The 14,087-nt window shown below is 48.6% G+C and overlaps 1 protein-coding gene across 4 annotated transcripts; it reads right to left on the bottom strand.

Annotated features, from left to right (window-relative positions):
* Positions 1-4,911: 4,911 nt before the first annotated feature.
* On the bottom strand, positions 4,912-13,214 carry HFE (homeostatic iron regulator). 4 transcript variants are annotated; one of them, XM_027602215.2, is made up of 6 exons: positions 12,893-13,207; positions 9,713-9,976; positions 9,235-9,534; positions 8,201-8,433; positions 7,904-8,017; positions 4,912-6,980 (listed from the first exon to the last, which is right to left on the bottom strand). In XM_027602215.2, the coding sequence occupies exons 1-5, from the start codon at positions 12,966-12,968 to the stop codon at positions 7,922-7,924; spliced, it is 969 nt and encodes a 322-aa protein (XP_027458016.2). In that variant the 5' UTR covers positions 12,969-13,207; the 3' UTR covers positions 4,912-6,980; positions 7,904-7,921. The 4 variants fall into 4 exon arrangements, with proteins under 4 accessions (XP_027458016.2, XP_035584298.1, XP_035584299.1 ...); XM_035728405.1 differs by having other exon boundaries at positions 8,158-8,433; positions 12,893-13,205; XM_035728406.1 differs by lacking the exon at positions 12,893-13,207 and adding an exon at positions 11,020-12,861 and having other exon boundaries at positions 8,158-8,433.
* Positions 13,215-14,087: the final 873 nt, after the last annotated feature.

Raw genomic sequence — 14,087 nt, 5'->3', positions numbered from 1 at the left:
CTTCTCAAATAAAAATTTCTCCTTAGCCTCCTGCTGCAGGTTTTGAAAATTTCCATGATCAGACTTACTGGCACCCCCTCTCTCCAAAAAGTTCTTTGGACAGAGAATTTCTAACAATATCCTTCTTATTTATTTATTTAATAAATAAATGCCTGTTGTGGATACTTAAGACTATGGCCCGAGAGTGATCACACGTGTATATATATATATAAAACCTCATACTTTCTCAGGTGAAAAAAGAAGAGTTCCAGGAGAGGGTAGAAAAGCTCTAAATGGCGTATTAATCTGTAACACGTCTGGAATTATTAAGTAGTTACATTCTTCTGCCCCAAATTGAGGGTTTTTAGGTTCCTGACTTTTACTCTCCTCTCCCCCACCACACATACTTTATAAGGGGGACTTAGCTAGGAAGAAATGTCAGACACTACAGAGAAAAAGTGTAGGGTCTGAGATTATAAGTAAAACTGAAATCTCAACGTGCTTTTTATTTCATGGAAATAAATAAAAATAGCGTGTATATAATATGGTAATTTCATGCAAAAATCCATGGTGTGAGCCACCCTTTATGCACATCCCAGCAGGTGCCCTCTGCATTTCAAGAAGAGATCTAGGCCAGCTTCCCCCCAATTTTATTTTGCCCATTCGATCATTAATAAAACTTCACTTTTATTTTGACTTCCTAGTCTTTTTTTCTAGTCCCTTCTCCTAATGTCCTCTTTTATCAATTTTTCTCAATGACGTTGACTCAAAAATCATGAATGTCAGAACAGAAATATTTAAAACGTATACACATACTGGGCGCCTGGGTGGCTCGGTTGGTTAAGCGACTGCCTCCGGCTCAGGCCATGATCCTGGAGTCCCGGGATCGAGTCCCACATCGGGCTCCCTGCTCGGCAGGGAGCCTGCTTCTCCCTCTGACCCTCCCCCCCCCTCATGTGCGCTTTCTCTCTCTCTCTCTCAAATAAATAAATAAAATCTTAAAAAAATAAAGTATGTTTAAAAAAACGTATACACATATAGATGTATATTAAAAATGGATCCTTCCACTCGGGGGGAAGAGTGCAGGTCCTACTTGGTCGGTCATAAGGCTCGGGAGAGGGGGTGGCTCACTCTGGAACCTGTATCGCTGGCTTTCTTTTCACCGCCCCCCCCCACCATCCTCAGAGAGAACCTGGCTTCAGAGAACCCCATTCATTCAACATGTGAGGAAAGCCCTTCACCTAAAAACCCTACAAACAAGTTGTGGCTAATAGGTCACATCACACATTTGAACAGATAACACCATGAGGTTAATCAAAGGTTTTATAAAAACATGAGATGCCTACAATCACCTTCTGCAGCAGATTAACTCAATCAGAGTATCAGAGCTGAGGAATGCTGTGTCTACTATACATATAAATACAAATGTATATAGTCAGTCCACAAACAATTCTGATACTTGTCCAGGGTTGAGAACTACCACTATATCACTATCACTTTTAAGTGTGTAATTGTTCTTCAGTGAGACAAAATCCTAGGGTACAAATGCTTTTGACATACATTACAGTTGAAGAAAGGTATACGTTCAACCTGACGCAACATAGTTTTCCAGGGCTTTATAACATTAGTTATCTCCAGGCATTTGGGGACATCCCTCCTGGTCTGGGGCAGACAGCTCTTCCAGCCACTGGCTGACAGTTCTTACTGCAATTTAAAGCTTCAGTGCATTTCTCTTTTCCAGCCACCTAACCTTGACCCCAGTATGAATACCCGTTGTCTTATTCACTTTCCCTAAATTCGATTTTCATTCCCTTTGGCTTATCTGTGGTCTATAATATATCCTGGCTTTTTCCCTAGTTTCCTTACTTCCTCTCCTTCCTGTTCTAGAAAATGTTCTACTTTTTCTTTTCAGTCCAAACATTCTACTGAAAGTTTTGTCCTGTCTACTTCCTCAGCCTGCCGTCTTGGCGTGGGCTTGCTCCTATAAACATTCTTAATGTATTTTGACCTACTAAAAAAAAGTTCTTTGGACAGAGAATTTCTAACAATATCCTTCCTTATGCATTTATTTGTTTCAAAATTTTTATATAAATGTCTGTAATTAAATTGATTTTCAGATTTCCTTGAATACTTTCCTAACTGCATACACAAAGCACAAGTATTTTGCCCTTGTTTTAATGGTGAAACTGTGATTCCAAACATATAAAAGGAAAGACCACTAACTGTTACATTCATATTTAAAACAGATGCTCTCTTTACACACATTGTCAAGATGTTTTGGCAGTATCAAAGTTGGTTATTCCCTGTTTTATGACAATGCCATTGTGGTAACTGTTTAAGAAATAAAATTCAGGGCATTTAATCAACCCTAGAGTAAGGTTAACCGAGACTTAACGCTGGGTTTATACAGATGCTGGTACTTACCCACCCCACCTCCACCCTGTCCCGCCCCAAGTACACAGAAGACCCCAAAACTCTTTTTTAGACTCTTTGGATCAAAAGCTAGAATCTTATATGTAAAAAATAACAATACTTAAAAAAAAAAAACCCACAAACAAACAGCAACAACAGTTTCTACCCCAATCTGGTGAATAAAATGATTCACAGGTGTTTCAAGGCTACTCATACCCAAATTTCTCCCTTAATGAGAAAGAGAATAAATAGAAATGTAAATTTATTCATTAGAAATTTGTTTATTAACAGAAAAAAATCCTTAAATTAAAAAAACACGTAAAGAAAATGTTTCCAAATGTTTATGAAAAAGTTATAGGGATACGGCAAATTCTGAAATGTTAAAACAGATTCCCTCCTCACTGCAGCAAACATCAGAGGTGTTGCCACCAGGAGCATCTCAAAGAGATAATAACAATGCCACACTACATGTTTTCTTGACACAGAAACAGGTTTTTTATAGCGGTTATGAGCTTGACTCCGAGCCAGACGAGCTAGAATAAAAATCGAGCACAATCATTTTCTAGCTGTGTAAGCTTCAGCAAGTTATGTAACCTCTCTGTGCTTTGGTTTCTATACAACAAAATAAGGGTAAAAATAACCATGGTTCCTACTTCACCGGATTCTTCAGAAACAATATCCGGAACAAGGCTCGGCATCTGGTAAGTACATAATCATTGTTAGCTGGAAAAAAAAAAAATAGTTTTAGAAAATAGTCATGCAATGGAAGGCATACGTACAGGATGTCAAGTCAACCCAGGCTTTGTAATGAAATCGTCACACAAGATCATTAATAATGAATTGACATTCTAACTTTTAACACTGATTCCAAAAGAAAAATGAAGAAAAGATGACCCAAAGTCTACAGAAAGAAATCAAAACCCCAAATACCTGTCCATCGTTGTGAAAATCTTAAATGTTTAAAGTCATGCATTCTTAAAACGTATACACATACTGGGCGCCTGGGTGGTTCTAGTCATTATTAGATTGGAGTGTGATTAGAAAAAAAAAGAAATTATAGTTTAAAAATGGTAGCTTTTAAGAATTTTCCAGCATTTTAGAGAAGGCGTTATGTTTTCGAAGGTGTACGTGTGCGGCCATGAAGAATGTTTCGTAGTGCACCAAGCCCACTCAGCCCTGTAAGACCATATTACTCAGACACAGCAAGAATGTCTGCCTCTACCTCCCAGAAGGTCTCAACCTAAGCTGCACCTGAACTACAAAGATTTCCAAAGGTCTTCCTCTGTTCTGTTCTCAGTTCAGGCAGCTCAACAGTGCCCTGTGATCCAACCAGCTGGTGACTCGTTTCTTATTTCCTCAAATTCTCAGGGGCTTTTTCTCCACAAAAATCTCCAGCGCCCACCTCTTCTCTCTCTCTCCCTCGCCCTGCAGGAAAACCCCCGCCCCAGGGCTAGACAGTCACATGACCACTGTGACACTTCCGATCTTAGCCACCAGGTGGCACCCTTCTTCACACGACCGGGCTTTGTCTGTGGGTGGTTTTGCCAGAGGCCAAATAGGATCCAGAATTTAAAATGTAGGTCTTTGATTTTTTAAATGTAGTTGATCTTAAGTATTGATGAACAAGGGAAGAAAAAGTAAGCTAAGGAACACTGAAAGAAAATAGAGGTTTATAACTTCCATTATAAAAAGAATGGGTGGCTCAGTAGGTTAAGTGTCTGCCTTGGGCTCAGGTCATGATCCCAGGGTCCTGGGATCCATCGAGCCCTGCGCCAGGCTCCCTGCTCAGCGGAGAGCCTGCTTCACCCTCTCCCTCTCCCTCTGCTTCTCCCTCTCTCCCTGCTTCTCCCCCTTGGCATATGCTCTCTCTCTCTCACTCTCTCTCAAATATATAAATAAAATCTTTAAAATATACATATATAAAAGGAAAAGTAACAGGCCACACTCGCCAATGGTTAGTGAAAGTCCCACTGTGAAGACGGGTGTTTTTTGAAATCTCAGTCTGTGTGAAAGAAAACCAATATAACACACACCATTCCCTAATTAATTGTAATGTATCCTTAATGAGCTAGAAGAGCAAGGGAACCTTTTGGGCAGTTGTTCTGAGTACAGAATGATATCCAATATGGTTTGGAAGTAAAATAACCAACACGTAACCCCTTAGATGATAATGTTTCTAGAGTGAGGAAAAACAACTAATTCAGCTACCAGAGTTTAATGAAGATATTCCATAAAACAAAATGTAAAAAAATCGGAAGCATATCAATGTCCCACAAATGACCCAATGATTAAGCTGATTAATCCATAACATCGGTAAGTACCTCAGGAAAATCATACCGTGGCGCTAGGTGGCTCAGTCAGTTAAGCATCTGACTCTGGATTTTGGCTGAAGTTGTGACTGGGATTGAGGACTGCGCTGGGCTCTGCACTGGGCGTGGAGCCTGCTTAAGAGTCTCTCTCTGTCTCTCTCCCTCTACCCTTCCGCCCCCTAAAGAAAAAATCATACAGTACACAACACAATTAATTGTATGCTTATTAAAGTTTATTTGTTGATTTTATATATTTTAATATAGCAATACTGAGAGGAAATACACAGATCATTCATAGGGTTTATCACTAGCTAATGGAATGATAGTTTCAATTTAACTCATTTTCAACTTTTTGACAATAAGCACAAATTACATGTACTTTTATCCACCTAACTTTCGTAACCAGAAAAAAAAAAAAAAGAAAAGTTTAAAAAAAATTGTCGAGATCTCTTTGCCCAAATTCAATAACTACCAAACAAACCGTTGAGCTTTACTTGGTCTTCTGAGGCACCTGCCCTGGGAGACGGAATGCCTTGTTGTCAGTTACGCAGCCAAATGTACACAGCAACAAAAGGAAACACCGGCCGTCCGGGTGTCTGTGTTAGTATTCTTTTGAACGTGGTCAGATGAATTACTTTCCCAGAATGCAGTAATTCCTGAGCAGTCTGGTGAGATGAGTTTCTTTTCTTAATGTGCACAGTTGGGGAAGAGAACCAGACTCCCAGGAGCCCCGGGAATGCGCCAGGGTACCCCCAGGCCTCTCGGTGGCATCCGTTTTACCGTCTTTAATAGGACAGACGGTCGCTCCCATTCCCGGAAGGAAATGCCACCAGGGTTCTGACTCTGGAGGTGCGGGCGGAGCGAAAACACCGTGGGGTCCAACACATCCACTGAGGGACACCGCCGATCCCTGTCCGGACCTGGGGGCCCAAGAGATGCGCCAGACAGAGCGGACCGGGGGTGGCAACAGAGTAAGCCGGCCACAGGCTGGATTTCTTTCCACAGAAACTTCGAAAGGAAATGGCTGAGGTTATTTTCTGCTGTTTTCCCTTCATTTTGGTCAAGCTCGCTGAGAATGAAGACACTGGGGCCACAGAAGAGCCGTGCCCACCTCCCTCATCCCCCCATTTCCTGGCACATCTAAAGCATCTAATGCCGCGGTGTGTGAGATGGATCAGAGTCAGACTGACTGAGCTGAAACCTGTCTCTAGCCCTGGAAGGCTGTGAGATACTCTCTACTTCATTTTGTTCACCTAAAAAACCCATGAGGATAATAGTACTTATATCAGAGAATTATGGTAAGAATCATAATGTAAGCAGGTGCTCAGAACTCAGTCTGGCAGCAAGTGCTTTTTTTTTTATAAGTGTCAGCCACCTTATCATCACCGTCATCATCCTTAGGATCACTTTCATTATCATTTCATTAGCAGAATCCAAGTAGGAAATGACTGCGTTACTTCAAGCCTGGCACACCAGAGAGGCACTGTGAATGCATTCGTGTAAATCGTGACTCTGGGGAAACCTATGTGTCACCTTGCTGCCAGTTAGAAAAGCATACCCCTCCTCAAGACATTTCGGGCCCACTTTCTGGAAAACTATCATGAATAAACACAGGCATCCACAATGGCTCTACTGAGGGTACCTCCATGGGTTGTTCAGTGCACGGCCTTCACCACTGTACAATGACCCACTTCACCCTCTGATGGAAGAGACCACAGGGCTTGGTGACAGGTGAATCACTGGGTAACAGAGAGAGAGAGGATCAAAAGGAAATTGGATGGGCCTAGGAAATGCCTGGATGTGTGTGCAAAATTCTGGTAAGGGCATGAGAGTGTTATGTCCCGAGGAGAAAGCTCATTGTTTTTCTCAGATGTTGAAAGGAACCGTGAGTCTCCCAAATTTCAGGAGCGTTATTCCAGAGGTAGGAGATGAGATGACATGGGCATACGGAGTTGGAAGTGATGCAGAAATGAAGGCAGTCTCTAGAGGCAGCTTGAGATTCAAGGCAGCTGGTTCTGCCCAGAGGCCGGCGCTGTGGCTCATTGGCACATGGGAACTCAAAAACCGAAATGGGAGAAACTTCTCAAAAATGAACATGGCAGGCCGCAAGCAGAGAGTTCCTGGGGCAGTCCATGTCCGTTCAGTCCAATTCTGCCCTGGAACACGATGAAGGCCACAGGGGCGCACTCTCTTTTGAGTCTCCACGTCTCCTCCCCACAAGGGGTCTGCAGGCTGTCTGTCACTTACATTCAGCCAAGACGTAGTCCCCCAAGGCTCCTCCTGCGGAGACGAGACAGAAAAGGGGCATCGCAAACCCGAGCACCCTGCTGCCTAGACCCTGGCCCTCGCCTCCCACATCCATTCACCTCAACTGGGACCACCCCCTTCCCAGAGCACCATCATCTCTCACCTGGAGTTGCTTACCAGCTCTCTAGCTGGCTCCTTGCCTCTCATCTCACCTCCTGACACTCATTCTCCAACTGCCCAGACCGTGTCCCCCATACTGTCCCTGCACTGACTTCCCAGGGCTCCCTGGCTAGCATCCTCAAGGCCCCCAGAGCTCCGCCTGGCTGCCTTCCATCTGCTCCCCCCCCCACGCCCCGATGCTCAGGAGGCAGGCGTGCACCCTGGTGACGGACAGGTGGAGGCACAATCATTTCTCACCTCCCACTACGCCTCATGCTCTGCCATGTGCATGGCTGCCCCATCTGGGTAGACCCCCCCGCCTTGTCCGCAACCTTTCCTAAAGCCATCTACCTCAAGGCCCAGAACCCTTGGTGGATCCTCAGCAGGTCATGGCCATTCCTTCCTTTGACACCCGAGAATGGTCTGTCTTAGGACCTTAGGGGCTCTCCTTTAACTGTGTTTACTTGTGCTACAGATTTCATTCCCTTCTAGATGTGGGTTCTGAGAATAGCAACAGCAATGAACCCAACTTCAAAGCCCGTGTACTACTTTAAGTAGTATCTCGCAAAACAGTAGGTGCTCAAAAGAAGTTTGTTGAATTTGGAGCTTTCATTCTGAGGAAAACAATTCATTCCTGCTCCCGGGGCGGAACCCGTGTTCCCAAAGAGAAAAAAGAGGAACAGGCTTCTTTCGGATGGACACCAAATCCCCTTCGTCCTCCCTCAGCCCAATTCCTGATGCAGTAGTGTGTCCTGGGGTCAGAGGAACTGAGAGACTTCCTCCTTCTTCCTACTCACTCGAAGCCTGCCTTTTCCTTAAGATTCTGAACAGAATTCCAGTAAAAAAGAGGATGACGCAGACAGCGATCCCACTGATGACTCCAGTGAGCAGGGTGCCAGGCACCGGGGCTTCTGAAACAGCAAAAGCAAGTGAAAGCTGGGACTGTGGCCCCAGCCCAGCTCAGACCCTCCCCTCACTGCCATGCTGACCCCTCTGGTTCCACCCACAATGGACTTCTTCCACCCCCCCGCCCCCCTGCTCTCATCCGTACCCCAGGTGGCAGTGAGGGGCTGATCCAGGCCTGGGTGCTCCACCTGGCAGGTGTATCTCCGCTCTTCCCCAGGGGGCACGGCCAACGCCACCCAGCCCTGGTAGGTCCCATCCCCGTTGGGCAAAACGTCCTTCAGCTCAACGTCCTTGGCATCCAGCGGCTGCCTGTCCTTCAGCCACTTCATGGTAATGTTCTGGGGGTAGAAGTTCAGAGCCTGACACCGTAGGGTGCTCACCGCCGAGGCCACGTGATGAGTCACCTTCACCAAAGGAGGCACTGGACAGGAAGGAGGAAGGATCTGGAGAGGGGAGCTTTCTACCCTTGACAAGAAGACTGGAACTTTCACTTCCCTTTCTCTATGGGTTAGAGGAAGAAGCTAACCCTATGCCGATGCAGCTGCGTGAGTCATCATACTGTGTCCTAAACCATGTTGCAGGAGTCCGCTATGATGGGCTGCTACATGGTAGACAGTCAAGCCCACGCTCCTGTCCCGTATATAAATATGCATACCTGCACCTCACAGCTTCTGTCCTTTGTCAATACAGTAAATGGAATCAGATGAAATTCCCCTGTTTGTGGATTTGATTGACTAAGCCCTATTGGTTCATTCTACCTGGCTCAATCCAGTAAGGATTCTTGTAAGAAGGGGCCCTGGAAGATTAGAAGCCCTCAGGGACTCTCTCTCTGTTCTGTAAAAGTAACCTTTAACCTCCAAAGGATTCTGCTACTCTGCCTGGTTGCCTCCTTTGGTAATCGCTTGGCTTGGCATTCATGTGATAATTGACATCTCTGAGATTCCTAAGAGGTATAAATATACACAGGGTTCTCGGTTAAATCAAAAGATCACAGATACTTCTTGGGCCACATGTAGGGGAAAAAAAAAAACAACAACCCTAAAACCATGCCCCTTGGCTGGGTCCTACATCTCAGTTATAAGGCGGAGACCTCAGACCTCAGCACCTTTCCCGAGAGTCGCGTGACCTTGGCCCCCTGGGAAAGTGCAGCCCGGGCCTCGCCCCGCATCCGCCGCCGCTGCATCGGGAGAGTCTGCAGGCAGACCGGGCGCTCCCACCATACCTTGCCGGTCCAGGGCCCCTCTCCCCAGCTCCAGCAAGCGCTGCAGCTGCTCGGGGCAGTCCCTCTCGAGGTAGGCCCTGTTCTGTTTGGCCCGAATCTTGTTCACTTCCCACTCCAGCTTGGTGGCCTGGGCCTTGGGCTCTGCTGCTCTCCAGTCCAGCGTCTCGGGGCAGAATTCCAGATGGTTCTGCCCGTCGTACCCATACTTCCAGAACCCCCTGGTGCTGTTGTCCTCTTGCACCTCACAACCCAGGATCACTTGCAGGGTGTGGGACTCTGACAACACCCCGAGCTTCGTTACTGAAACCAAAGGAGTAAGTCCCTGTCTCACCATCCAACCCCAGGGACCCCAGGACCTCAGACTCCTTCCCTCCTCCCCCAGGACCTCAGACTCCCTGCTTGCTCGCCCAGAGGCATCTTCGAGCTACAGGAATGTGCTCTGCCCACCTCGGAAAGGAGAAGCGCCCTCTCCACGTACCCTTGCTATGGTTGTGATTGTCCATGATGGTCCAGAAGTCGACGATGAACATGTGATCCCACCCTTTCAGGCTCTGACTCAGCTGCAGCCACAGCTGGCTGGCGGCCCCACCCCGGACCCACTGGGCGCGGGGCTCTGCACGGCGACTCTCGTGACTGTAGGACACAAATAGCTGGTCGTCCACGTAGCCCAAGGCCTCAAAGAGGGGCAGCCCAAGGTCCGGCACCGAGGCACACATGAAGAGGTAGCGCAGAGAATGGGACCCTGGGGGGCAAGGCAAGAGGACAGCTCTGTGGGCTGCAAGCGGGGTTGGGGGGCAGAGGGGCCACAGCCCTGCTGGATCAAACCCACAGCACCAGCTGTGTCTGGGCCCGCCCCACCGCACGTGCGCTGCAGGGCCTCTCCGCCCCCCCCCCCCCCCCCCCCCCCCCCCGCCACAGGCCTGGGTGCTCTCACCCCCCGGGGCGCTGCCACCACCCCCCTCGGAGCTCCCAGCCTCTGCCCCACGTCCCACGTTTAGGGCAATCTCCCCTGCAGCCCACAAACTCTCTGAGATCCCAAAGGGTCTCTCGCTGGGGCAGCCGAGCTCAGGAGTTGATGCTCAGGGCGAATTAGATCCAAGTGCAGAGGAATTCACTGTTGGGTTTTTTCCACGACGCCCGTCTCTAAACCCTTTCCTGCATAAATGTTTGCCGTGAAATGCTGGCAGATCTGCTGATCCATAACTAAGACACTTTCAGAGCAAACACGGAAGAAGCCCCAGTAAGAGCAAGTGAGAGTTTCCTTTCCTTCCGCTGATGAACGCCCAAGGCCTAGAACAGCGCCTGGCATTGTACTAGGAGCTCAGTACATCCTTATTAGATGGATCGATGACAGCTCCTTGGTTTTTATCTCTGGCCCCGAACTCCAGATTCTTACGCCCAACTGCCGACAGGACACCACCGGTTGGATGAGGAATTGGAAAAATCAAACTTAAGTTTAACTCTTGATTTCCCCCAAGCTGCTCTTTCTTCTGTTTCCCCATCTCAGAAATGGCATCACCTATCACCCCATTGCTCGGGCCAATAAAACGTTTAAAATAATAAAATAATTTTTAAAGAACAGAGTCGCCTTTGACTTTTCTCTTTCTCTCACACGGCGCCGGGATCCTTCGGCAACTTCCTCCTGAATACATCCAGGATGCTGCTCTCCTCCTCCTCTGCTCGCCCCCAGGCCCGGCCCCCCGCGTCCGGCCCGCACCCGGCAACGGTCTCCTGGCTGCTCCCCGGCTCTGACTGCGACTTCCTTCACCCCTGCCTCCTACAGACCTGCGAGAGCCATCCTTCCCAAAGCTGTGCCAGAACATGTCCGTCCTCAGCTGGAACCCACACGGCAGCCCGCGAGGTCCTAGGAGGCCTGGCTTGTGGCCTGTGGCTGAGCCCCTGACGAGTCCGGGCCTCTGGTCCTTACGCTCGTGCTGCACCCCAGCCGCTCCTAACTGGGGAGCTGTGTCTCCCAGCAGACACTTGGCAACGTCTGGAGACACCTGTGACCGGGGGATTTCTACTAACATCCCGTGAGTAAAGCACATCCTATGATGCACACAACAGTCCCCACCACAGACAGGGGTCAGTTTCCCCGAGGTTGCAGTCCCTGCTTCCACTCAACTTGTGGGGTCCACTCAGCTCGTCTGGGAAGCTTCCCGCTGGCACCAGCCCTGTTTCCTTCAGCTCTCGGCTCCACGGCCAGCCTGAGAGGAGACTGCCCTAGCCTCCCCACCTCACCTGTCTCCACAGCTCCTGCCGCTACCCGGGGCTCTGGGTCCTCTTGTTAGTTTACTGTCATCTCCCCAAGAGAACGCAAAATACCAGAGGGCAAGGACTTGGCTCCCTGCTACCTCCCCGGGGTCCAGAACAGTGCAACTCACGCTCTGTTACTCCCTTTCTACGGGTGAACAACAAATACCTCTGTTCCACATCAAATTGAGGATTCAACCTCTACTGTGGTGTGACATTTAAGAATCACAGCCATGGAGGCGCTGGTTCTGCCTCAAAAGCCCAGGGTAACGTGGAACAAAATTACCCATGAGCAGGTCATGCCTCATTTTTGTCATCTTTATAGTGTGGATACACATACGACCTACCCTCCAAGCGTTGTTCTCAGACCGTGTAGAAGGTGTGCAAAGACTCACGGTCACCTGAGATTAGGAACAGTGGCGGTATTTCATTTTTCATCAGAGAACCAGATCCCACGTTCTTTCTAACCTGGGGAAGCAATTTAACCTGAGGGCCAGTTAACACTAGTAAAATCGCCCTATGACTGGTTCCTACCTCCCAATGCTTAGTGGAGTCAAACCAGATCACAGAGACGAAGGTGATTTAAAACTGAGTTAAATGTTAGTTATCACGTTGGCATCCTTTAGTAAAAACCAGTTAGTTATGTATAGTACGATTAACGTTGCAAATCAACACCCCACCCCCGGCTGAAAATGAGAACTCTTCCGTTCAGTTCAAAAGTCCAGAAATCACAGTTATGATGAAAAACTACAGTTTTTCCAGGCAAAAGAATAACCGACCGCCAAGAGTCAGTAAGGCCGGGGTCAGATCTGTCTCGGGAGCCTCCCCCGACCCCGAGTTGGAAAGAGGTGGAGGAGGGGCGCGGGAAGCCCAGCCCCCCGCTCGCTCCAGTGCCCCCTACTGGGTGCGGGGCGGGGGGGGGGCGCGGAGAGGGACCCCGCTCAGCCGGGGCCTGCTGCCCTCCGCCAGCCCTGAGCGTCAACACCCCGGCCGGGCCCACGTCGTCTTTGGGGAGAAGAACTTCCTGTTTGGGGACGACAGGAGAAAACACGACGTGGCCCAAAGCAGAACGAGGGCACCCAGCTCGGAGTCCGAGGGCCCGGGGATCCTAGCTCAGCCTGGATGAGAAACGCACAGATATGGAGTTAAAAGTAGTTAAAGCGTCACAGTCGGCGGAGGGCGCGGGTGGCTCCGAGCGCCACCCTGGGGAGCCGCAGCCGGGGTGGGGGACGCACAGGTCCCGGGCGAGGGGACCCGCAAACCCGCCCGCACCCGGCGGCGGAGCCCCTCCCGGGAGAGTCGGGGACAGGCTGCGCTCGGGGCCGAGGCGTCCCCCCCGCACTTGGCCACCCCAGGGGCTCAGCAAAGCTGGTTTCGGTCTCGTCCGCGGGCGACCCGGACTCACGCGGCGGCCGCCGGAGCGCGGCCACGGTCCGCAGCAGGAGCAGCGCGAGCAGCGCGCGCCGCGCTCCCGGGCCCATGTCGGCGCTGCGGCCGCGCGTCCAGGAGCTTCACCCGCCTCCGAGCGGCGGCGACGCGGGCATGGCCAGCAAGTCACCCTGGAGTCGCTGCCCGGGCTGCGGGGATTCCAGACAAAACTTCCTGGCCAGTGCGATCCTTTTCCGGGCTGTGGCTGAAAAGAAACGCGCCTGCTGAACTTGAACTCTCTCCTGCAGCCTGAGCCCTGGCTTGTGAAACACTCAGTGACCCAGCCGTCCCTGCGGGTTTCCAGGCCTAAGGGGACGTGGCTGATGGGGGGGGGGGGGGTGGGTGGGAGGAAATATGCTTAACAATGGTCCGACCTGAATAGCTTAATTTCTGATATTCGATATTTAAATAGTAATTTAAAAATTAGCGATACATTTTCAAAGTGTTTATCTTAAGTTCAGCTGGCCGATCTTGTTATTGAACGTAAAAATACGGTTTTTGTGTAAAACTTCCATTTTATTCCCACATTAGAAATAATTAAATCCTAAGTTTAATAAATTAGAACCTACTGAAACATCTTTCACATTTTCATAGTTAAATTAAATTTCACGAACTTTACAAAACAGTGGAATCACCTAGAAAATCATTAAACCCATTGATGCCCTGCTTTTACCGTCAGCTACTGATTTAACTGGTGTGCTGTGCTACCTGGGGATTGGAATTTTAACCCCCACCCCCCACAACCCACCACACACACACCCAAAGTTTGGGAACTACTGCTTTAGATATTTCAAAACATATTAACGAATTTCATACATCTGATTTTCCTAAAAACCTTTAAACCGCTAATAAATCCAATGAGCAATACCTTTTTAAGCATGTATGCCAATTTTGGCCATCTAAGAAAAAAAAAATCAGACTTGGAAATTGGGGCCTAACTGTAGGGGGATTTGAAATGTTGAATACAGTTGATGAGAACATTGGGGTTGACTGTAATATTCTTTTTCTTGGTAATAGCTTGATTATCGAGATTTAATTCACGTGCCATACGATTCATCCACTTAAGGTGTAAAATTCAGTGAGTTTTTGTATTTTCACAAAGGCATGTAACTAACTATTACCTCGGTTTTAGAACATTTTTCATCCTCTCCACGAAGAAACCTTGTACCTTT

The sequence above is a fragment of the Zalophus californianus genome, chromosome 7 (assembly GCF_009762305.2).
Source record: "Zalophus californianus isolate mZalCal1 chromosome 7, mZalCal1.pri.v2, whole genome shotgun sequence".
NCBI lineage: Eukaryota > Metazoa > Chordata > Mammalia > Carnivora > Otariidae > Zalophus > Zalophus californianus.
The sequence above is the reverse complement of the archived record's forward strand: the minus strand, read 5'-3'. Positions and strand labels throughout refer to the sequence as shown.